The following is a 24,473-nucleotide window of genomic DNA, read 5'->3' as shown; positions in this document are numbered from 1 at the left end:
TAATGATGTGATTTAGTGTGAAAGTCTTTTTTTAATTCATTTTCAGTCTGGGAATTCATCTCTAGTTCTAGATGATTTTCTTCTGTTATCTCTGATTTATATCCTTTCATTTTCTCTTTATGGAATTTCTATTATTCAAATTGTAGACCACCCGGATTTATCTTCTAACTTTAGAGATTTTCTCCTGTAAGTTATCTTTGACTACCTTTTTTCTATATTTTGGCATATTTTCTTGACTTTATCTTCTAAATATTTTACTGATTTGGTTTTTTTGGGGGGAAGAAGGGGAGATTAAAAAAAATTTCTCCAAACTCCTTTTTCTTTGTTACTTTAAAAATATATATATCACTTCTTACTTGTCAGAAGAAATGGTACAGGAAGCAGAAGAAAACTTCAAAGAGAGCGACTCAGAGGCTCACTGGTCAGTATGCAGGACTTTATAGAGTCATTTCATTCTCAGCCTGGCATTTGTCCACTGCTGCTGTCTTTATGCGTGGTTTAGTTTATCCAGAAAATACACTTTTCATTTCCTGTTGGTTTTGGGTGAATTAGCACCTGCATTTTCAAGGCAGGAGCAGATATATGGGGGTGAAGGGCTTCTACTGAGACTGTCTAGTAATTCCTTTTTACCTGCCTATTACCCATCTGTCTTCCTCAATAGCTGGTGCATCCATTTCTTGGGCCCTCATGTTGCTCTGTGGAGTGAACTGGCTCCCCATGGGTGTCCTCTAGCCCCTTCCAGCAAGTCTTCAGGTTTGCTCTTTTCCTCTCTAAGTCATTTAGTGTTTCTTTTTCTACTTTGTCTTCATAGATTTTCCTCTGTGAATACGGATCTGTTGGTTTTTGAAGATAGAGCTTGTGTGTATTTCATTTTCTGCTTTGTTTAGGGTAATTTTGGGGAGAATGGAACAGGAACATCTTTACTCCACCATCTTGAAAGGAGAACTTAATGCTTGTCATGGGTCGAGACCCACACTTCTCAAAATTTATGTGGAAGCCCTAACCGCTAGCACCTCAGAATATGACCTTATTCAGAGGTAGCGTCTTTACAGAGGAAATAAGTTAAAATGAGGCTCCTAGAGTGGGTTCAAATTCATTATGAAAGGTGTCTTTATAAAAAGGGGAAATCAGGACACAGAAGCACGCATACAAGGGAGATGATATGAAGAGATGCATGATGAAGGTGGAGTCTGCAGGCCAAAAAGAGAAGCCTGGAACAGATATTTCTCACATAGTCCTCAGAAGGAACCAACCCTGAAGATACCTTGATTTTGGACTTCTAGCCTCCAGAACTATAAGATAGTACATTTCTGTTCTTTAAGCCACCAGTATCATAATACTTTGTTATGGAAGCCCTAGCAGACTCATGCACTGCTATTTCCCATTTGCTCATGTGACGCTCTTCTTCCTGCATAGTCTGATTCCTACTCACTCTTTGAAATATAACTTAGTCTTACTTGATTTGGAAAGTGTCCTCAATCTAGTTTAATTAAATATCCTTCTTTTTGGCTTCCTCTATCATAACACCTATCATGCTGTACTGTAACCATTAGTCTTCTGGTTTGACTTTCACACTAAGCTATAACCGCTTGAGGTCTGGAATCATGTCCTGACACAGTGCTTGCACAGAGGAGGCTTAAAGACTGTTAATAGAATGAGTACATTATAAGTATAGCTTTTGGGGAGGATAAATAAAAGTGTATTTTCGTTGAATGACAAAATACAGTGTTCATATTGTATTAAATGAATATTTCAATGTTAGAAAAAATATGTGAATACAGTGACTTAGAAATTTCTGGTGTTTAGAGCTAAGAAAAATAGTGATCAATTTATTCCCTTCTATTAGTTTCGAACAGAAACTTCCTGTCCTTCCTAGGGATCACAGCTGGGTACGCAAGCATTAGGATTGTAAGTAACTGAACTTTTCATAAGTTCGGATGCCATGTGACTTCCCAGTTTCTGTGGACCTTTATAAGGTACCTTATTTAATAATAAGATATTTAGTAACCTTATTATTTTTTTAATAAGTCAAAAACTAAGACGTGTATTCTAATAAAAGAACAACAAAATGACAAGTTTAAAGGGAGGCTATTCAAATAGAATTTAGATACTTCATTCAAGTTGTAATTGCTTTAACTAAATATTTTATTCCATCTTTTAATATCTTGAGTAGAAGCTGTCTTCTTTCCTTTCTTCTTCTCTCCTTTCCTTCCTTCCCGTCCTCTCTTCCCACCCTCCTTCCCTCCCTCCCTTCCTTACTAGGTCTTATATGGAATATTTGTAATAAAGACTAGCCTTCTCTAATATAAAAAGAAGGGGTTGTCAGAGATAAAAAGAAGGGGTTGTCAGAAAATCACTTTTCCCCTTCTATGTCTTAGCACAGTCCCCTTGAGTTTAGGGTGCAAATTAGAGAAAGTCATAGGATGTATGTTTACCTGCCCAATGGAGCAGGGTTTGGATAAACCAGGGATTTCTGAACACAGGAAACTCCAGTTTTCCAACTGGCACTGCCATAGATGATACCATTTTGAAAGCTTCTCTCTTTTTCTGGGAAGTGGTTCTTATTTTTTGATGGTATGTGGGTTTTTATAGCGACAGAAATGGGAGAATGAACGAAGAAGTGCTTGAGAAAAGTTACATTAAGTTCATGTAGGCTGGAAAAAGGGGGAACCAGCCTACCTGAAATTTATGGACTATTTGTCCTGAGAACTAGGTCTGAAATATGTAACCGGCTGCCATGATGCTGCTGGTAGATTTTTATGAGATCCATGTAGTTTCCTAAGCATTATTAGCTCTTTGCCTTACAGAAGCTGGGGCTGCAAATCAATGCGAAGGAGAGAAAGCATATGACAAATAAACAGAACACTTGAAATGCCATAAACGTCAGAACACATGGTCACTATGCCAGGGTGTGGAACTCTGGTGTGGTGGGTCAGAGACACTGAAGGGCATTCTCCTGCATGTGCTGGCTTTCCAAAGGCTTTGTTGTCGTGTGTTCCTGAGCAGGCTTTGTTTTCCTTTTCAGAGGTAGAAATAAGCTTCATCCAGATTAGGGATGCAGGCACTTAGAAAATATGCATCCTTGAAATTATATGGTATCAACCACTAGTTGACAAGCTGCTTAATCAGATACCATTAATGAGCAGTAGACATGCCTGTTCTTCTAAAGACAGTGCCACTATTGCTTGTCTTTAAAGTTGACTGATCAGCTAGTTGGAATATTCTTGAAAATTCCTAAACTTTCCACTAGAAGGAATAAACTGTGTTGATTATCTCTGAGGGGATATTTTTAAAGCTTAATTAAACATTTAGATCATGCTTTCAAATGTGCAGGATGATTGTGCTTACACTAGTTTTCTTTTTATATATCCCAAGGGACATCTTCAGACATACGTGTAAATCACTCAATAACAAAGTGTGTATGGAGAGCTTACTATATGCTCAGTACCGTGGTTGAGTTATTAGCACCAGGCCCATAGTAGGCAGCTTGGTGAACTGTGACAATATTTTATCCTATCAAGTATTTTTTTTTTTTTCTCTCTGTACCTTTACAGGCCAGAAGCTGGGCTTACAGAGATTCTCTAAAGGCAGAAGAAAACAGAAAATTGCAAAAGATGAAGGATGAACAACATCAAAAGGTACTTACAAGCCCCTACTAGTTATTGCTAACGTTTATTTGAGGTACTAGATAATTTTGAAGAATTTCTGAACAGAAATATTTAGACACATGAAAATCCTGAAAACAAGAATACAAGCATTGGAAATAAAAGGTGAGCTTCTGGATGTGTTTTAAGAGTCTGGTGATGGCTCCTTCTGGTCAAAACTTTCATGGTACCTGGCCTCGTGGAGGCACAGTGGATCTGCCGTAGTTGGTGCCAGTAGGTCACCAAGAAGTTGATAGAGCACTGGTGAACTTCTCATCTGCAAAACAAAACACCACCATCATCACTGCTATTTTTAAACCAAAGATATATGAAATTAGAGATGGTATCCAGAGAATATGATAATGCATAAGAAAGTAGGCATGCAAAGTTATGAAACGGGCATAAATATTCACTAAAAATGGTTATACACATACAGTGAAACCAAGTTACACTACACAGGTATAAAAATATGTGAGGCATTCCATATGTTTTGAGCAATGGAAATCAGTGAAATGAATGCAGAGTCTTCTAAGAAAAGTGCTTAAAGAATAATCTTCATTACAATGTGAAATTTCTGGTATGGTAACTGAAAATAGTCAGTGGCATACTCGATGGTCATAACTGCTTTTAATAGGCCAGAAGCTCCCCAGCATGGAATGAGAATGACGAGAAAGACCCATGGTTAGCTCCAAAGTGCCACTTTATTTCAGATCCTTTAAATGAGAAAAAAAGGGAGTGGGGTGGGGCTCCAGGTAACTAAATGATTTATCTTTCCCATCATTCTTATTTTCCACCTTTTCCTCTTGCCATGCTAGTGGTTGACAAATCCTGTCACTATTTCTTACAGAACATGTCTGAAATCTGTATCTTCAGTTCTATAATTAACTAGAATTCTAACTCCCATTTTGATTTCCTTGATTTGGTTTAATTTATTTTTTCTTTGTCTTTCCCCAACAAGATAATTTATTACAACAATTGTGTGTAAGAATTCCATTGAAAAATGAACTATTTGTATTAATTTGTGTTGCTGTAATTTGACCCTTTGAGTGCTATCTTCTTCCCAACAGTGTGGAACCGCTTTCTCATTCATAGTTTCACCCAGCATATGGTATAAATGTGTCACTAGGCTGTTTTGTGCACCATAGGTCGTCATTAAATCATTGAAAGAAATCATGCGAGTTGTAAATTTACTTATTTAGCTCCTGTGTAAGCAAAGACGAACCATGAAACATTTTTATCCCTTAGTGTTTTTTTTTTTTTAAATAAATATCTTCTTGTCTTGGCAAGATCCCAATCTTGAAATCTACAATCAAATAGGCAATGTTATGGTAAGATTCTAGTAGTTAACAAGTAGAAGCTAAATCTGGTACATAATTATTTCATGTTGTACTTTTAATGATGTCTGCTAAATGACATAAAAGTGTTCATCTGCTTCTATGAGCTTTTAACTTAAAATTATGAGGTACTTAGCATACTACAGTGAATGTTGCAAAGTCAGTTGTAGATATGATTTATTTTTAAATAACTTCTAGTGGATTTTAAATAGTGTTTTTAAAAGTTTGGTATATATATTTGGAACATAAAAACTATTAAAAGTAGAACATTTGACAAAGAGAATGCTTAACAGTTAGAATACTAGATCTGGGATTTAATTTTCAGGTTGAGCAGTTATTTTAAATAGTGAAAATTAAACTTTTTATTTCTTAATCTTGTTTTTATTCTAGACTTAGATAAATATTGATATATACATATTTTCTGGTTACTGATTGAACATATTTTTATTATGTATCCTTTTACATAAATTATTTCCTTTTACTTACCGTAGCTTTCAGTAAAATGAATAGCTTTAATATACAAATAATTCCATCCTTAGAGATTTCTACACAAGGATATTTATCCATCTATTCTACCTTACTTTTGCTTCTCTCTTTTTTTGCCTGACGTCTTGTTGTTGGGAAACATTCATTAAAGGCATTTCTCTTTTTTTGAGACTAGGTCTCACTCTGTCACTCATACTGGAGTGCAGTGGCATGATCTCAGTTCACCGCAACCTCCGCCTCCCAGGCTCAAGCGATTCTCCTGCCTCAGCCTCCCAAGTAGCTGGGATTACAGGCGCACACCACTATCATCCAGCTAATTTTTGTATTTTTAGTAGAGACAGGGTTTCACCATGTTGGCTAGGCTGGTCTCGAACTCCTGACCTCAAATGATCCACCCGCCTTGGCCTCCCAAATTGCTGGGATTACAGGCGTGAGCCACCGCACCTGGCCGAAGGCATTTCTTTATTTGTAGAACCTTTCGTTCCTTATCACTTGAATGATTTACCTTAAGAAAACAGGAGGATCATGTTTACTGTAAAAAGATACAAAACACAATAAATTTTTATCATTGCACCCATTTATGTGTGTTTATTCCATTCATTCAACAAATATTTATTGGATACCTACTATGGAATAATTCTTAGGTAAATAATCTAGGTTAAGTTTAGGTGACAGCACATAAATTTTGTTCTATGTGTCTCTCTGACTTTCACATTTTTAATTACTCTTGGCTCTGGGGACAAAAGGAGCCTCCTCAAGTTTAAACTCTAAATATTTTACATATGATTCACTTCCTTCTCCTAGAAATTTATTTGTAATTCCTCTTTTTTCTATATCTTCAATACATTCTTCTCCACTGGATGCTTCCTTTTTTTTGTCAGAAATATGCCACGGTTGGTGCCAGTAGGTCATGAAGAAGATGATAGAGCACACGTGAACTTCTCATCTCATCTTACCATTCTAAAATAAACCAGCTAACCCCTTCCTTGATTTTGCTATCCTCAGAGATATTATTTTTTCTGCTTCTAGCAAATTTAAAAAAAGACAAAGGTAATTTTACTGTAACCACTTCTTTATTACCCACTTCATCCTTAATTCCTTATGATCTGGTTTATATTCACAAATGCTGTTACTGAAATTGCCTCCTAAATGTAAAATCCCTTCTGAACATACAGTTTAGTGGTTTTTTTTTTTTTAATTCCCATCTTCTCCCTGAACTCTGTAACACTAACACTACTTTAAAGCTTTCCTTTTCTGGCTTTTATTTTTTTAAAAAACTGTATTATTCTGGTTGATCTGTCTCAGAGTAATCTCTCCCAGCACTCGTTCATTCATTCTATTGGCAAACATGTATTGAGTTCCTATTATATACTGAGCCTTGTGCAAGTTGCTGAAGCTATAATTAAGATCAGGATAGACAAGATTCCAGCTCTCCTGAAGTTTACATTTTAAGGGAGGAGTAAACAGTTAAAAGGAGACATAGAAATACAATATTATACTTTTAAATGTTATAGTGATTCATCACCTGGTAGTAATTTGTAGTAATTAATTGTATTAGTTATCTCATTACTATAAGTAACTATCTGAGACTGGGTAATTTATAAAGAAAAGAGGTTTAATTGGCTCACAGTTCTGCAGGCTATAAAGAAAACATGGCTGGGGAGGCCTCAGGAACCTTAGAATCATGGTAGAAGCCGAAGGGGAAGCAAGCACATCTTCACAATGCCAGCAAGAGAGAGAGCAAAGGGGGCTGTGCTATATACTTTTAAACAACCAGATTTCCTGAGAACTCACTGTCATGAGAACAGCAGGGAGGAAATCTGCCTCCGTGATCTAATCACCTCGCACCAGGTCCCTTCCCCAAGATTGGGGATTACAATTCAACATGAGATTTGGCTGGGGACACAGAGCCAAACCATAATACTAATGCTGCAAGGAAATAAATTATGCGTTGTGATAATTTCAGAGTGATATATCAAATATTGTTGATTGCCTGCTTCTCTACGGCTCTGATTTTTCTTCAAGTATCCATCCTACTTTGCGTGAACTGTGTTTCAGAAAAGGTAGGTGCTACCTCAGCTCCAGGGATTTATTCCCAAAGTGGTCTAACTCTTCATGAGAATTCTATTCTCCTTGACTGTGATTGGTTTCTCTGTGGACATGTGATACAGTTTTGACCAATGAGACTAAGGGGAGCCTACCTTTTAGGATAGATTTTATCAATATGAAGTATACTGCTTTTTGTATTTAATGATTTGTCAGCTTGATTTCTTTTTTGACTATCATGTCTGATTCTAATAATTTCTCTACCAGTTTTTTTTGGTTAGTATTTACATGACATTTTTTTAATCACTTAATTTTAACATCTCTGTGTCATGGTTTAAAGTGATTTTGAGTGGAAAGAAATGTCTGGTTTTCCTTTTACCTAGTTTCAGAATCTCTTAATGGGTAGATTTGTTGTGTTCTCATTTATTATGATTAGTAGCATATTTGCATGTATTTGTATTCTTACTGCATGATTTACTTTTTATTAGTTTTTTTTACTGACACTGAATTTTCTCTGTTTTATTTATTTACTATTTTTTTTCTTCTCTCCACTCCCCCTTCCTGTACTATAAGAAATTTCACAGTGTTTCTATTTTTGTTTCTAATCTTGCATAGCCTTTGGTTGTCTCTTTTAATCTGAAAATACATGTCTCTCTTCCATTTTCCTTTTTTCTTCCTAATTTTCTTTTATGTCTCTTTACCCATATTGTCTTTGCTCTCCATTTCTGGGACATCTATCAAATGGACTTTGGACATTTCAGATCTGTTCTGTATATACCTTCATTGTTTCTTATACTTCTTATCTCTTTGGCCTTTTTTTTTTTTAAATTGGATTCTGGACGAAAGCTTTAGCTAGATCATCCTGCTCACTAAATTTTTTCTTGACTTTTCATTCTGCTTATTTGGCACATATTGAGTATGTTTATTTACCAAGATTGCTGATTTGGTAAGTAGCAGTGTTCTGCTTTGTAAGTGCAATATTCTTTCTCAACTCATCTTATTTAATGTTTGTATACTTGTAACTATACAAACATAAGTTTTCTATTTACCATATTAACTGTTTTTTTCTTTCCATTTTAATCTTTATCTCCCACGGAATTCTTTGTCAAATGTTTGATTATTCTTATCTCCTTATATGTATTTGGATAGCTGCTGAATGAGGTATGTAGGAGCTTGTCTTCTGTGTGGAGTAGACTCGTGTTCTCTTATAGTCAGTAGGTACTTGGGACGTTGCCCTGTTCCCTGAGCCCAGCCATGCCTCTCTCATTCACTTCTTACCTTATGGGCCATGATGGTGCTGCCTACTATGTAGTGCAAGTGTGGGAGGGAAAAGAACCCACCACCAAGCTGCTCTCAGTGCAGTTTTCTAACTGATCATCTTGGTGACTGTCCCAGTATTCCCTCCTGGAGCTCCTTCAGAAGCAGGTGGACTTAGCTCCAATGTACCCTGCACATTGGTTTTCCCTGGTGATGTAACCTGTCTCCTTTCTCTCTTTCAGAAACTTCTTAACATATCTGATAAACTGATTGCATTTATTGATTGTGCATGGTTATTGGTTTTATAGTCATTTAGAAAGTCATTGATTTTATAGTCAAAATATATATAAGAATCAGTAAAATACTGAAAGTCAGAAAATACTCAAACTATTGGATGATAGGGAAAATTATTATTGTAGAACACATACAAAATTGTAGTGAGAGCCTTTTATAGGGAATTCATGTAAAGCTGTACTCAAAGAAAATTACAACATTTTAATCCATTCAATACTAAAAAAACAAATGAATTAAGCATCTGATCTAAGAATTTAGAACAAAATAAATGATCCTGAAGAAATTAAGATAAGAACAGAAATTAATAATAAAACTCTAAGAAACAGCTGTTATAAAAATCCAACAACTTGTTCTTTGTTAAGGTCAACAAATGAACACATCTTTGGTAGGCCTAATCAAGAAGAGATTAGTAAAAATGCAAATACACGGCATTAGAAATGAGGGACTAGAATCATAGATTTGGAAAAGATTAAAATTATGTTACTATAAACAATGCTATGCTAATAAATTAAAAATTTGGATTAAGTGAATGATTTTCTAGGAAAATATATAACTCTAATGACTCACATAATTAAAATTCATAAAGACCAATGAAAATGCAAGTGATTTCTGAAGTTTTCTGAGAATTACTTCCCCCAGGAGGCTGAACTTGGATAATTTTAGAAGCAAGTTCCTTCAAATTTTCAAGGAACAGATTTTTTTTCCCTATGCTTTACAAATTATCTCAGAGTAAGAAAAAAGACGAAACATTTTAGAAGTTTATTTCACTATCCCCATGATGTCACAATCTGATAAAGGAAGCATGTGCACACTCATGCACGTGCACGCGCACACACGCACACACTCTCTCTCCCTCTCTCCCTCCCTCTCTCTCTCACAGATAGACCAATCTTATAAAGACAGAGATTAACATCTGAAGGAAAATTCTAGCTAATGAAATTTTTCTCTTAATAGCAATTTACCAAGGCAAAGTAGAGTTTATTCCAGGAATGCAAAGATAAGTAGCTATATATTAAAACTTTTTATATCTTATCACTGCAATAGGATAGGTCATGTGACAAGAATATTTGGCTATCTTTAGTTACACAAAAACACATTGATAAATTTTAATCTTTACTATCAATTAAAAAACACTTCAGTGAACTAAAAATAATATTTTCTTAACATACATATAGTCTTCTAAACCAATAACCAACATTATATTCGGTGGTGAAATACTAAAACTATGAACAACATAAGGATGTTTGCAACCTCTACCAAACTGGTTGTTACCCAGTATTATTCGGGGAATTCCAACCTCGTGCTACTCAAAGTTATTTGATAGAAAACTTATTTTTTTAACTAAAAAAAAATTCCCTGTTTTAACTGAATGGAACAAGTTTTGGATATTTTTTAACCAACTTGATAAAACTAAAAATAAAAGAGCTTTTCTAATTATTGGAAGTAGGTCGTTATTTATGGATGGGAGCAATTTGCCTGTGCAAACTAAGAGAATCAACTGAAAAATAATGAGAACAAATGGCGTTTAGTAAGAGAGTTGGATCAGGCGTGGTGGCTCACTTCTGTAATCCCAGCACTTTGGGAGGCCGAGGCAGGAGGATCACCTGAGGTCAGGAGTTCAAGACCAGCCTGGCCAACATGGTGAAACCCCCATCTACTAAAAATTAGCCAGGCATGGTGGTGGGCACCTGTAATTCTTGTTACTCGGGAGGCTGAGGCATGCAAATCGCTTGAACCTGGGAGCAGAGGTTGCAGTAAGCCAAGATTGCACCATTGCACCCTACCCAGAGCGAAACTCTGTCTCAAAAAAACAAACAAAACAAACAAACAAACACAAAAAGAGTTGGTTACAAAATATATACAAGAATCAACAACTTTCTCAAATACAAGCAAAAATTAATTAGAAAATACATTATGGGACAAAAAGATCTAATCAAAAAGCAGTTATATAAATAGTTGTTCAACAGCTAAAAAAAATTAAAAACTTTCCTGGAATCCACAAAAGTCCAATTTTAACTGACAGAAAACATTATTTGTATTTATAATGTTCAACATGATATTTTGAAGTATATAAACATTGTGAAATGGCTAAGTCTAGCTAATTAACAAATGCATTACCTCGCAGTTACCATTTTTGTGGTGAGAGCACTTAACATTCTTTGCATTTTCAAGAATATAATAAGTGATCATTATTTATTGTCATTAGTTATAACTATTGTCATTAACCTTGCTGTACAATAGATCTCTTGAATTTATTCCCTATATCTAACTGTAATTACATATCCTTTGACCAATATCTCCCTGTACCTCACCATTTCCTCCTAACCACTCCAGCCTCCGGTAACCACGATTCTACTCTATTTCTATGAGATCAGCTTTTTAAAGTCCATATTTAAATGAAATCATGTGCTATTTTTCTGTGCCTGGCCTATTTCATTTAACATAATGTCCTCCAGGTTCATCCATGTTGTTCCAAGTGACAAGATTTCCTTCTTTTTATGGTGGAATAATATTCCATTGTGTGTATATCCCACATTTTCTTTATCCATTCATCCATTGATGGACACTTAGGTTGATTCCATATCTTGGCTATTGTGAACAGTGCTGCAATAAACATGGGGGTGCAGATATCTCTTTGACATACTCGTTTTATTTCCTTTGGATAGGCACCCAGTAGTGGGATTGCTGGATCATATGGTACTTCTATTTTAAATTTTTTGAGCAAACCTTATACCTCTTTTCATAATGGCTGTACTAATTTACACCCCCACAAGCAGCGTGTAAGGGTTCCCTTTTCTCCATATTCTTGCCATCGCTTGTTATCTTTTGTCCTTTTTGATGATAGCCTTCTAATGGGGGTGGGATAATAGCTCATCGCGGTTTTAGTTTGCATTTTCCTGATGATTAGTCATGTTGAGCATTTTTTCATATACCTGTTGGCCATTTGCATGTTTTCTTTCGAGAAATAGCTACTCAGGCCTTTGGCCTATTTTTTTATTGTTATTATTATTATTATTATTTTTGAGATGGAGTTTTGCTCTTGTTGCCCAGGCTGGAGTGCAATGGCATGATCTTGGCACACTGCAGCCTCTGCCTCTTGTTTTCAAGAGATTCTCCTGCCTCAGCCTCCTGAGTAGCTGGGATTACAGGCACCCACCACCACACCCAGCTATTTTTTTGTTTGTTTTTTTGTATTTTTAGTAGAGACAGGGTTTCACCCTGTTGACCAGGCTGCTCTTGAACTCCTGACCTCAGGTGATCTACCTGCCTAGGCCTCCCAAAGTGCTGGGATTATAGGCATGAGCCGCTGCGCCTGGCCCTTTTTGCTTATTTTAAAAATTAGGTTATTTGTTCTCTTGCTATTAAGTTGTCTGAGTACCTTATGTATTTCGGATACTGACCCCCTTTTAGATGTATAGTTTACAAATATTTTCTCCCATGCTGCGGAATGTCTCTTTAGTCTGTTGATTGTTTCCTTTGCTGTGTAGAAACTTTTTAGTTTGATGTAATCTCATTTGTCTGTTTTTGCTTTTGTTGCCTGTCCTTTTAAAGTCTTATCCAAAAAATCCTTGCCCAGACCAATGTCATGGAGCTTTTCCACTATATTTTCTTTTTCTTTTCTTTTCTTTTTTTTTTTTTTCAAAACAGAGTCTCTGTCACCCAGGCTGGAGTGCAGTGGCACCATCTCGGCTCACTGCAACCTCTGCCTTTGGGATTCAAACAATTCTCATGACTCAGCCTCCCAAGTATCTGGGATTACAGGTGTGTGCCACCGTGCCTGGCTAATTTTTGTATTTTCAGTAGAGACGGGGCTTTGCCTTACTGACCAGGCTGGTCTCAAACTCCTAGCCTCCAGTGGTCTGCCTGGCTCGGCCTCCTAAAGTGTGGGGATTACAGACATGAACCACCGTGTGCAGCTTCCCCCATATTCTCTTCTAGTACTTTCCTAGTTTCAGGGTTTACATTTAAAGTCTTTAATCCATTTTGAGTTGATTATTTTTAACGCCTTTTGTGAAAACTGTCAAATTGAGTTTTTTTTGTATGTGATGAGAGAAAAGGGTTTAATTTCATCCTTCTGCATGTGGATATTCAGTTTTCCCACTACTGTTTATTGAGGAGACTGTCCTTTCCCCTAGGTTCTTGGCACTTTTGCCAAAAATCAGTTGGCTCTACATGTGTGGATGTATTTTTGGACTCTCTATTCTGTTCCATTGGTCTATATGTTTGTTTGCATGCCAGTACCACGCTGTTTTGGTTATTATACATAAAAGTCAATTTGAATAAAGCAGAGATGGCTAATGTTCCCGAAAGCTAAAACTCAGTATTTCAGTAACTATAGTTCTATCCAAATTTACTTGTAAGTTTAATGCAATTCTAGTAATAAATTTCAATGGAATTTGAGGTAATTTGAAAATACTGTTTCTAAATTTCAACTGAGAGAAAAATAATGAAATTTAAACTTTAGAAAAATATGAATAATAATTTGTGTATTTGTTGGGGTAAGGAGAACTTCCACTAGTAGGTATCAATATATACCACAAACACTGAAGTACTATTACTGGTGAGAGGATAAACTGAGAGGCACTTTGGCAACGTCAAATTCTGAAGAGTTTCCTAGAAGCAAAAATATTAGATCTAAAAGTATACATTTATTGTGAGGAAATAATGAGAGACGCAGGCAAGATATATGTACAAGGTTGTTTATTTTTTTTTATTTTTTTATTTTTTATTTTTTTATTAATTTTTTTTTGCATACAAAAACAATAAACATTTTCTAAAAATACATACAAACAAAAAGATGCGTATCAAACATATTAGGAAGGTTGCACATGGGAAGTCGGGGAATAGAAATGGGGGTGGGAGTTAAAATAAATGAGAGAGGAACTTTATATGGATCAGTGATAATAACTCAATCCTCTATTTGACAAAGAAGAGGGAGAAGGAAGAGGAAGAAAAAGAAAGTGGGATAAAGGATCAGAAAGGGAGGAAAATAGAAAAAATTAGAGTATGACTCCAGGGTAGACCTGTTTTGTTGTCATTGAGTTGGTTGGTTGGTTTGTCTGTTGTATTCTTCATGTTTCGCCAAGTTGGCCAGACTGGTCTCGAACTCCTAGTCCGAAGTGATCAACCCGCCTCGCCCCCTAGAGTGCCGGGACCACAGGCGTGAGCCACCACGTCCAGCCCCCACATTGCTTCTGGCCTCCATGGTAGACCTCCCAGACGGAGCGGCCAGGCAGAGGAGCTCCTCACTTCTACCCAGACACGGGGCGGCCGGGCAGAGGGGCTCCTCACTTCCCAGACGGGGCGGCCAGGCAGAGACGCTCCTCACTTCTTCCCAGACGATAGGTGGCCGGGCAGAGGCGCTCCTCACTTCCCAGACGATGGGTGGCCGGGCAGAGGCGCTCCTCACTTCCCAGATGGGGCAGCCGGGCAGAGGCGCTCCTCACTTTCCAGATGATGGGTGGCCGGGCAGAGGCGCTCCTCACCTCCCAGACGATGGGTGGCCTGGCAGAGGCGCTCCTCACCTCCCAGACGATGGGTGGCCGGGCAGAGGCGCTCCTCACCTCCCAGACGGGGCGGCCGGGCAGAGGCGCTCCTCACTTCTTCCCGGACGGGGCGGCCGGGCAGAGGCGCTCCTCACTTCTTCCCGGACGGGGCGGCCGGGCAGAGGCGCTCCTCACTTCTTCCCGGACGGGGCGGCCGGGCAGAGGCGCTCCTCACTTCCCAGACGATGGGCGGCCGGGCAGAGGCGCTCCTCATCTCCCAGACGATGGGTGTCCGGGCAGAGGCACTCCTCACTTCCCAGATGGGGCAGCCGGGCAGAGGCGCTCCTCACTTTCCAGATGATGGGTGGCCGGGCAGAGGCGCTCCTCACCTCCCAGACGATGGGTGGCCGGGCAGAGGCGCTCCTCACCTCCCAGACGGGGCGGCCGGGCAGAGGCGCTCCTCACTTCTTCCCGGACGGGGCGGCTGGGCAGAGGCTCTCCTCACTTCTTCCCGGTCGGGGCGGCCGGGCAGAGGCGCTCCTCACTTCTTCCCGGACGGGGCGGCCGGGCAGAGGCGCTCCTCACTTCTTCCCGGACGGGGCGCCCGGGCAGAGGCGCTCCTCACTTCTTCCCGGACGGGGCGGCCGGGCAGAGGCGCTCCTCACTTCCCAGACAGGGCGGCCGGGCAGAGGCGCTCCTCACTTCTTCCCGGACGGGGGCGGCCGGGCAGAGGCGCTCCTCACTTCTTCCCGGACGGGGCGGCCGGGCAGAGGCGCTCCTCACTTCTTCCCGGATGGGGCGGCCGGGCAGAGGCGCTCCTCACTTCTTCCCGGGCGGGGCGGCCGGGCAGAGGCGCTCCTCACTTCTTCCCGGGCGGGGCGGCCGGGCGGAGGCACTCCTCACTTCCCAGACGATGGGTGGCCGGGCAGAGGCGCTCCTCACTTCCCAGACGGTGGGTGGCCGGGCAGAGGCGCTTCTCACTTCCCAGACGGTGGGTGGCCGGGCAGAGGCGCCCCTCACTTCCCAGACGGTGGGTGGCCGGGCAGAGGCGCTCCTCACTTCCCAGACGGGGCGGCCGGGCAGAGGCACTGCTCACTTCCCAGACGGGGCGGCCGGGTAGAGGCGCTCCTCACTTCCCAGACGGGGCGGCCGGGCAGAGGCGCTCCTCACTTCCCAGACGGTGGGTGGCCGGGCAGAGGCGCTCCTCACTTCCCAGACGATGGGTGGCCGGGCAGAGGCGCTCCTCACTTCTTCCCGGACGGGGCGGCCGGGCAGAGGCGCTCCTCACTTCTTCCCGGACGGGGGCGCCCGGGCAGAGGCGCTCCTCACTTCTTCCCGGGCGGGGCGGCCGGGCAGAGGCGCTCCTCACTTCTTCCCGGGCGGGGCGGCCGGGCAGAGGCGCTCCTCACTTCCCAGACGATGGGTGGCCGGGCAGAGGCGCTCCTCGCTTCCCAGACGGTGGGTGGCCGGGCAGAGGCGCTCCTCGCTTCCCAGACGGTGGGTGGCCGGGCAGAGGCGCTCCTCGCTTCCCAGACGGTGGGTGGCCGGGCAGAGGCGCTCCTCGCTTCCCAGACGGTGGGTGGCCGGGCAGAGGCGCTCCTCGCTTCCCAGACGGTGGGTGGCCGGGCAGAGGCGCTCCTCGCTTCCCAGACGGTGGGTGGCCGGGCAGAGGCGCTCCTCGCTTCCCAGACGGTGGGTGGCCGGGCAGAGGCGCTCCTCGCTTCCCAGACGGTGGGTGGCCGGGCAGAGGCGCTCCTCGCTTCCCAGACGGTGGGTGGCCGGGCAGAGGCGCTCCTCGCTTCCCAGACGGTGGGTGGCCGGGCAGAGGCGCTCCTCGCTTCCCAGACGGTGGGTGGCCGGGCAGAGGCGCTCCTCACCTCCCAGACGGGGCGGCCGGGCAGAGGCGCTCCTCACCTCCCAGACGGGGCGGCCGGGCAGAGGTGCTCCTCACCTCCCAGACGGGGCGGCCGGGCAGAGGCGCTCCCCACCTTCCAGATGGGGCGGCGGCCGGGCAGGGGCTGCAATCCCAGCACCCTGGCAGGCCAAGGCAGGCGGCCGGGGGGTAGAGGCTGCCGCGAGGCCAGACCACGCCACCGCCCTCCAGCCCGGGCAACACCGAGCACTGGGTGAGCGAGACTCCGTCTGTAGTCCCAGTACCTCGGGAGGCTGAGGCGGGCAGAGCACTAGGCGTCAGGAGCTGGCGACCAGCGTGGCCAAGATGGCGAACGCGTGCCTGCATCCAAAGGAGAAAAGGCAGGCAGCGGTGGCGCGCGCCGGCAGTCCCAGGCAGTCCGCGGCGCGGGCAGCAGCAAGCCGAGTAGATTGTAGCCTGGGCCAGAGAGGGAAAGGAAAGGAAGGGAAGGGAAGGGAAGGGAAGGGAAGGGAAGGGAAGGGAAGGGAAGGGAAGGGAAGGGAAGGGAAGGGAAGGGAAGGGAAGGGAAGGGAAGGGAAGGGAAGGGAAGGGAAGGGAAGGGAAGGGAAGGGAAGGGAAGGGAAGGGAAGGGAAGGGAAGGGAAGGGAAGGGAAGGGAAGGGAAGGGAAGGGAAGGGAAGGGAAGGGAAGGGAAGGGAAGGGAAGGGAAGGGAAGGGAAGGGAAGGGAAGGGAAGGGAAGGGAAGGGAAGGGAAGGGAAGGGAAGGGAAGGGAAGGGAAGGGAAGGGAAGGGAAGGGAAGGGAAGGGAAGGGAAGGGAAGGGAAGGGAAGGGAAGGGAAGGGAAGGGAAGGGAAGGGAAGGGAAGACGGAAGGAAGGAAGGAAGGAAGGAAGGAAAGAAAGAAAGAAAGAGAGGGAGGGCAGGCGGGCAGGCGGGCAGGGCAAGGCAAGGTTGTTTATTTTTAACATAAGATTAATGGGAAATTTGAAACAGTTTGTTCAGTGATAGAGGATTTGAAGGTTTTGGAGTTTGGAATAAATACCATGCAGCAATTACTACCACATTTTAATAACATATTAGAAATATGCTCACATATATGAAAATGAAAACAAAGATCATAAAATAGAGTGCAGATAAGTTTTGAAACCTACCTCCTCCTTGCATTTTGTGTAGGAAATATTTTTAGGTGGGAGACATAGAGCTGTGATTCCATGATTGTTGTAGCTGGAAGTTTATTTCTCTCTCTGTTAAAATGATAGAACTAGCAACAGCAAATACAAAGTTACAGTTAGATAAGAGGAATATGTTTTGATGTTCTGTTATACAGTGGAGTGACTGTGGTTGACAGTAAGATACTGTACCTTACAAAATAGCTAGATAAGAGGCTTTGGAATATTCCCAGTACAAATAAATGATCAATGCATGAGATCATGGACACACTAAGTGCCCTGATTTGATCATTTTACAACATATGTATCAAAATATCAAATTGTATCCTATAAATATGTACAAACTATCAATTAAAAAGTTAAAAATTAAAAACTAACAATAGTAAGAGGAGAGTGTACATTACTTGTGTTATTTTTAAACTCTACTTCACCCATTAGTATTTATTTCCTTTGATTTGGTTGGTGCTCTGAAAATTTTGAGTGGTAGCTTCTGCCTTTTCTCCTCATTCTTGATAGCCAAGGCCATCTTTCTCCTTCAAGGCAAAGGTATTACTGTGGATGCCTGAGAACCAGGACTTCTTTAAACTCTCCTCCTGCCCCTGAAAGCTCTTCTGTATTAAACCTTCAAAGGAAGGCATTCTTGAACTTCATGACTTCATCGTCTCAACTCTCCTGCTTCCACTATCCTTTTCCTCTTGTTGTGTTGAGAGAACAGGCTCTCCTGGGAGAAGTTTGTCTTGCCAGGCGATGGCATTTTCATGTTTACATAAAGCCGTCAAGCTGAACCGTGTCGGAACATGCTCTGCTGGGATTCAGACATGGTTTTAAAATGACTCCATGTTCATCTTCAATTACCACAATGAAACTTTGCTTTGGAGCATGTTTTCTTTCTAACCTCATCAGGTTTCTTAAGCATCCAGCCTTACACACACCTGTCTGTTGTATAGTTGACCCTTCTGTAGAACAGGGCACCATCAGACAATTGGAGCCCAGAGAAATGATGTTTGCAACCTCTTGCTGGAAATGGCAACCCCTCTTCTTATTATTGGCTTGGGCTCAAAGCAGAGGTATTGGTGCCATCCTGCAGCTCCCCAGCAGAGCAGCCATCCTGGGTGAGCACTGCATCGGGTGGCCACAGGCAGTGGTGCTATTTGCAGTGTTGTCCTCATTTACCACATACCACTTGGCCAATGTTTATAGGAAGTTCCATATTTTCAATCTCTAGGATGGTATTTTGTTTATCATATCACCAACGTACCTTCCCTTGTATGCAGCTCTGTATGAATGTAGGGATTTGCGTAGCACAGTGATAAGACATGCACAAACACTTGAACACCCTTCTCTTGTTTGCATTCCTTCATTGTATTCCCATGTCATGTAGCTTAATTTTGTGTTTAGCAATGCATTTCTTTTTGCCCTGTATCAGAGTTGTTTCTGGGTGTGTCTGCCTCATTATGCTGTGATTTACTTCAGGATGGAGCTGTGCTGATATCTGTACCTTTAGCATGAACCTAGTATCTGGAAAATGGTTGGTGTGTGACAATATGCATTGAGTAGGCCAGGTCTTAACAATGTCTCAGATGTTGCATGTCATTGTCTTCCTGCTTAGAGCACTTTGATGCTTTTTCATGTCCCGAGCTTGGTCCTTGAAACAAGAACAACTTACTTTTTATTTGCTTAACTGTAGATATTGAACTTCTGTGTGGGATCTCAGTAAACGAACCAAGAATATGCTTATAAGGCATGCAGACACATCGTCAGTGGCTGTCAGTTCAGCAGAACAAATTAATTAGCTGAAATTATCCTTCTTAGTACGGAAGAAAAACCAGCCTCTCCTTAGTAAATGCGCTTTGCTAGTTATAGGATAATAATCCTGAGTGCAGCGATGCCAGCGCCTTCCCTTCAGCCATCTGGAGCAATCTTCTTGCATGGCGATGCCTCATCAGCTCCCGTCCCCGTTTCCCTCCTGGTCTTTATCTCTTCTCCCCTTTCCTTGCCTCCATAATAGGATGATGTATGTTGCTCTCTTCCCATCTTCTTTTCTTCCTCCGTAACAGTTCTTAGCTTCATATGTAGTGTTTCGCTCTTTTATATCTCTGTTAAAAATTACATATTTATTGGGATTTTTAAATAAAGGAAAGCATAAGGAAACAAAAATGGCCTCTCACACTGATAAGAAATTCCTACTGATGGTATGAGGAAATAATATATACACATGGTTCAAAAGTTAAGAAACAAAAACTATGTAAGATAGTAAAGCATCCTTTTCTTGCCCATTCACACTTCAAACACCGCTACCCAGTGTTAATTACAGTTAACATTTTCTTGTGTAGTTTTTCAATAAATGTTTTGGATATACACCAGCATATAAAAGCCAAAATGAATGGATGTATATATTTTCTATTTATATAGAAGCGTCCCAAGAAAACGGCTCTGAACCTATCTTTTATCACTTAATGTATCTTAGTGATCTCTCCATAGGCCCCTGCTCTACCGTAAAAAACATCCATCTTATTCTTTGTAACTGTTCCATTGTATTCCATTGCGCTGATGGTCTCACTTATTGTGCAAGTATTTTGTTGGTGGGCATTAACATTTTTCCCTGATCTTTTACAGTTTCAATAATATAACTGAATATTCATATACATACATCTTCGAACACTTCTGCAAAGGATGTATATGTCTTACATTTTGACGCTTATCGCTAAATTGACTTCCAAAAACTAAATTAGGTTTCACTAATTTAGATGCTGTACCAGAGTGTTTTCTGTCAAACTTTTCTGATTTTTGTCAATACAATAGAAACACTTTATCTCATTGTTTTAATATTTCTTCGATTTTGAGTGAAGATAATGACCATTTTGAACTGATAGGCAACCTGTAGTTTATCTGTGAACTACCTGTTCCTATCCCTTGGCCCTTTTTCTTTTTGGTTGTTTTTTCCTTATTGGTTTATGTGAAGTCCTTACCCACCTTCTGGGACATTTCCTGAGTCTCAACCTAAAATAGTCACTGAGCCACTGAATCTCACATCAGTGTGTTTTAATCCTCTGCCTGGGATTATGGTTGGATATTTTTCTCACTTGTTTATGGGTTTCCTTTCTCTAGAATATAAACTCTAAAGGAGCAAAGATCTCATCTATCTTGTTCACTACTATAGCCTATCATGTAGATGCAAGCCTGGCTCATAATAGACACTCAGATATTTAATGAATGAATAAATGAAAATTGAATTAGCCTATGCATATCCTAAACATTCATTAACAGTTCTTTTTTTTTAATTTTATGGTATTTTTTCCAAATGAAAAGTTTGAATTTTCATGCAGCTAAATTTATTAATCTTTTTCTTTTTATAACTTCTGGAACTTCCTCACTCCAAGTTTATAAGTAAATTCACCTGTGCCGCCTTTGAAAACTTCTATTCCCATCTTCTAGGCTCAAATCTCAGACTTCTGTAAAATTTATTTAATCAAAGTTAAGGGTCTAGTTTTGATCTTTGTTACAGTAGTCAGCTAGTCCATCATCATTCATGAAACTCTGTCTCCTGCATTGGTTTAGCACAACAACTTTATGATAAACTACATTTCCATATGTATCATGTCTCTTCCTAGACTCGAATTGTTTTAATTACTATAGTTTCATTTTCTTCAGCTTTTAAGTTCAGGGACTCATGTGCAGGATGTGCAGGTTTGTTACATAGGTAAACATGTGCCATGGTGGTTTGCCGCACAGATCAACCCAGTACCTAGGTATTAAGCCCAGCATCCATTAGCTCTCCCTCCCCTACATCCTGTACTTCAACAGGCCCCAGTGTGTGTTGTCCCCATCCATGTGTTCTCATATGATATCTTTCAATGTTTGATGAAGCTGGTTCTTTCTCATTTTTTGTTTTCTTTTTCAGGATTTTTTTATGGCGGTGATTGCATTTTTTTTCTCAGACGAGTTGCATGATCATTTTGCCAAGTCTGAAAAAATTATCTTAAAAATTATTTTAAACTAACATGTCATAGTATGCATATATATATGTATGTATTTTATACTTTGTCTTTGTGTCATACTCCAGAACTAATGAGAGTTAGTTTGTTCAGAATTCATTGTGTTAAACTCACAATGGGCCAGATACTAGAAGTTGCTCCTTGGAGAAATAGGGTTAATGAAAGTGAAAATAATCAGCATCCTTTGGCAAGAAGGATTTAGATTTGTGCTTAGGTTACATGTATTCTGCTTAAACTTTTGAATGTGAATGGGTCCTATAGTTCTGGACATGACTGTTTATACTTGAGTATGATGAACCACCATGAAGATATCCTTAATTCCAACCATTTATTTTGAATGCATCCTGCAGAAGATTATTAGATACAAGAAAATGTAAGCCCTGGTCTTTATTTTGCTACTAATAAGCTATTTAGCTCTTGACAAGTTACTAAAACTGTGTCTCTGATCCTGTTTCCTTATCTGTAAGGTGAGGATGGTATTGCTCATTCATTTATCACATAATACTTTGCCTGCCTGCCTTTGCAATTGTTGTTAGGATCAAATAATACAATTCTGGTAAGACTTGTATTCGAAAATATTAAGGTTTTCTGGTTAAACATTGCACATCAAAAGCATTTCATTTGCTTATGTTTTATCACTCTCTTCCCCATATGCCACTGAAAATATAGGATTTTTTAAAAAAAGCCATAAGCCAACAAGAGCAAAAGAACAGACTAGTAGACTGTGGCAAAGCTATAAGCCAAAATTTTAAGTCTGGAACTAGATGGTCAGTGGTAACTGATTTAGTGGAGCAGGAAAACCAGAACTCATTTGAAAGAAGCAGTAAGACAGAGAAGTTGGTTAAATTCAGGAATCGGAGGCACCTCGTACCTTTGAAGCCTAGAGTTGAAAACAGGAGGATGAATTAGAAACTTGAATGAGGAGCTATAGGATTTCTAAATCCCTCTCCCACCACACTGAATGTTACAAAAAGAAGCGTTGTAAGAGAATGATGATGTGGGTGTACTATGAGAGGAAGTTGGGATTGGGGTGGAGGTAGTAATAGAGACATCAATCTTTTTTCTATTGTAGGTAGTCAAAATATAATACAGTTTTTTAAAAATTAAGAAACGAATAAACATGCAAAGTATTAAGAAGAAGATCATTACTTATGAAACCACATGCAGGAATTGAAAATGATTGTGGAGACGAGGGAGAGGACAGGAGCTTCTTTCATACTGGTATACTTGGTAGTACTAATAAAGAGTGCTAATATTTGGTAGACTAAAAAATTATCCTATTGTGCAAGAGTGAGACGAGCATAAAGCTTGGCAGCTAGGTGCATAACAAATTCTTATTGAGTGGACAAATATTATTCATTGATTTCAAAAACTCAAATATTATTCAATGATTTCCCCTTATTAGCGTTATATATAGGAATTAGGGTTAAGTAATGTGCTTTAGGGATTGATGAGCAATGTATTTGGAATATCACAGTATAAGAAATAAGTCTTTTTATTTTGGGGGACTGTGGAATATCAGAGGGTCTTTGAAGAAAGTTAATAAAATGTCAGCCTGAACCTTGAGTTTTTTTGTATACTTTTCATCAAGGAAGTTTGGGAGTTAAAACAACAATAGCAACCTTTTATTGGTATGTGTTAAGACGTGACAGTATTTTCTCTACCAGAAAATCTCTCTGACTCAGGCACTGGTATATGACTTGGGCCTAATAATTTTCTTCTCTTTGCATTTTTTTTGTCTTTGAAATGTGATTAAAATTTATTCTGCCTTAGGGTAGACAGTTGGAAATTAGAGAAATCCTGGGATTGGTTCTTTGGTATAATACTGTAAACATAGTAACTAGGTCTGGAAGTTAAGTTGCCTCTTCCAAGAAGATAAGCAGACTGTTGAAAGCTAAAGATTTAGTTATAATAATGTTATTTATATGAAGCAAAGTATCTCCTCCAGAGATCTCAAAGTTCTGCTGGTATTAGAAGTAACTAATCAATAATAGGTGAGTGCTTATTCTCCAGGATGGAGAATGCTTTATTAACAGAATTGCACTATAAGATTGAGAGATTGAGTCCAATATTTATTTGTAAGTTGCTATGAATTTATTAGGAAAGAAATGCTAGAGAAATACCAAGAAATAGTATTGTGTGATATTCCTGAAGGAACTAATTTGATTTGTTGTTCTCTGTAAGACATAGATGAGTTTGACTTACATTGTATTTTTCTCTGTTTGTGTTGTACCTATTGGTCTAGTATCTTGACCATGCACATTGGCTTTTAATCTAGCAATTTTACACTCACAGAGCTATTCTGTTTGACTAAGCCACAGTTATTTGCTACCTACATATATAAGAAAATAATTTCACATCCAAATAGTACTTAAGTAAAAGTTTCAAAAATGAAATATTGTACCAGTTGAGGTTAAATATGTAATTGATTTGGGTGTCTTCTGTACAACCGTGTTAATCGAAAACCATATTTTAAAACTTTTATTGTTCCTAGAGTGAATTACTGGAACTTAAGCGGCAGCAGCAAGAGCAAGAAAGAGCCAAAATCCACCAGACTGAACACAGGAGGTATAACTGGCTAATAAAATAAGCATCCTTGGTTAAATCAATTACCTACAAAGTTTGTACAGTGTTTTAGGAAAACATCACAGTAACATTATTAATATGGTTTTGGAATGCATATTACCTTTAAATCTGTTATTGGGACGTGGTATATGTATGAGGTATGCCAACTACTACACATATAAGTACACACATGTGTGTACATATGTGCATGCACACAAATATCCAATTTTCTTGGATAGGTGGCATTATAAACTCACATTAGAAAACTGAATCATGTTCTTAGGTTGTGTGTTCAATTAAGGTATATTTAATTTGCCTACCATAGG

General features: G+C 40.4%; 1 protein-coding gene across 7 annotated transcripts in view; it reads left to right on the top strand.

The window, feature by feature from the left end:
* EPSTI1 (epithelial stromal interaction 1) overlaps nucleotides 1–24,473 on the top strand; it is a 115,977-nt gene that overhangs the window by 77,083 nt on the left and 14,421 nt on the right. For 5 of the 7 annotated variants that reach the window (XM_055244869.2, XM_055244870.2, XM_063619136.1 and 2 more), the window contains 2 exons: nucleotides 3,555–3,638; nucleotides 24,077–24,150. In XM_055244869.2, the coding sequence (XP_055100844.2) occupies nucleotides 3,555–3,638; nucleotides 24,077–24,150 (158 nt within the window). Of the gene's footprint in view, nucleotides 1–1,856; nucleotides 1,890–3,554; nucleotides 3,639–24,076; nucleotides 24,151–24,473 lie in introns of all 7 variants that reach the window. The other 2 variants (XM_055244867.2, XM_055244866.2) reach the window with 1 other exon arrangement.

Source organism: Symphalangus syndactylus, chromosome 15, assembly GCF_028878055.3.
Source record: "Symphalangus syndactylus isolate Jambi chromosome 15, NHGRI_mSymSyn1-v2.1_pri, whole genome shotgun sequence".
Taxonomy (NCBI): domain Eukaryota; kingdom Metazoa; phylum Chordata; class Mammalia; order Primates; family Hylobatidae; genus Symphalangus; species Symphalangus syndactylus.
Note: the sequence above shows the minus strand (reverse complement) of the source record. Positions and strands in the feature narration are given on the sequence as shown.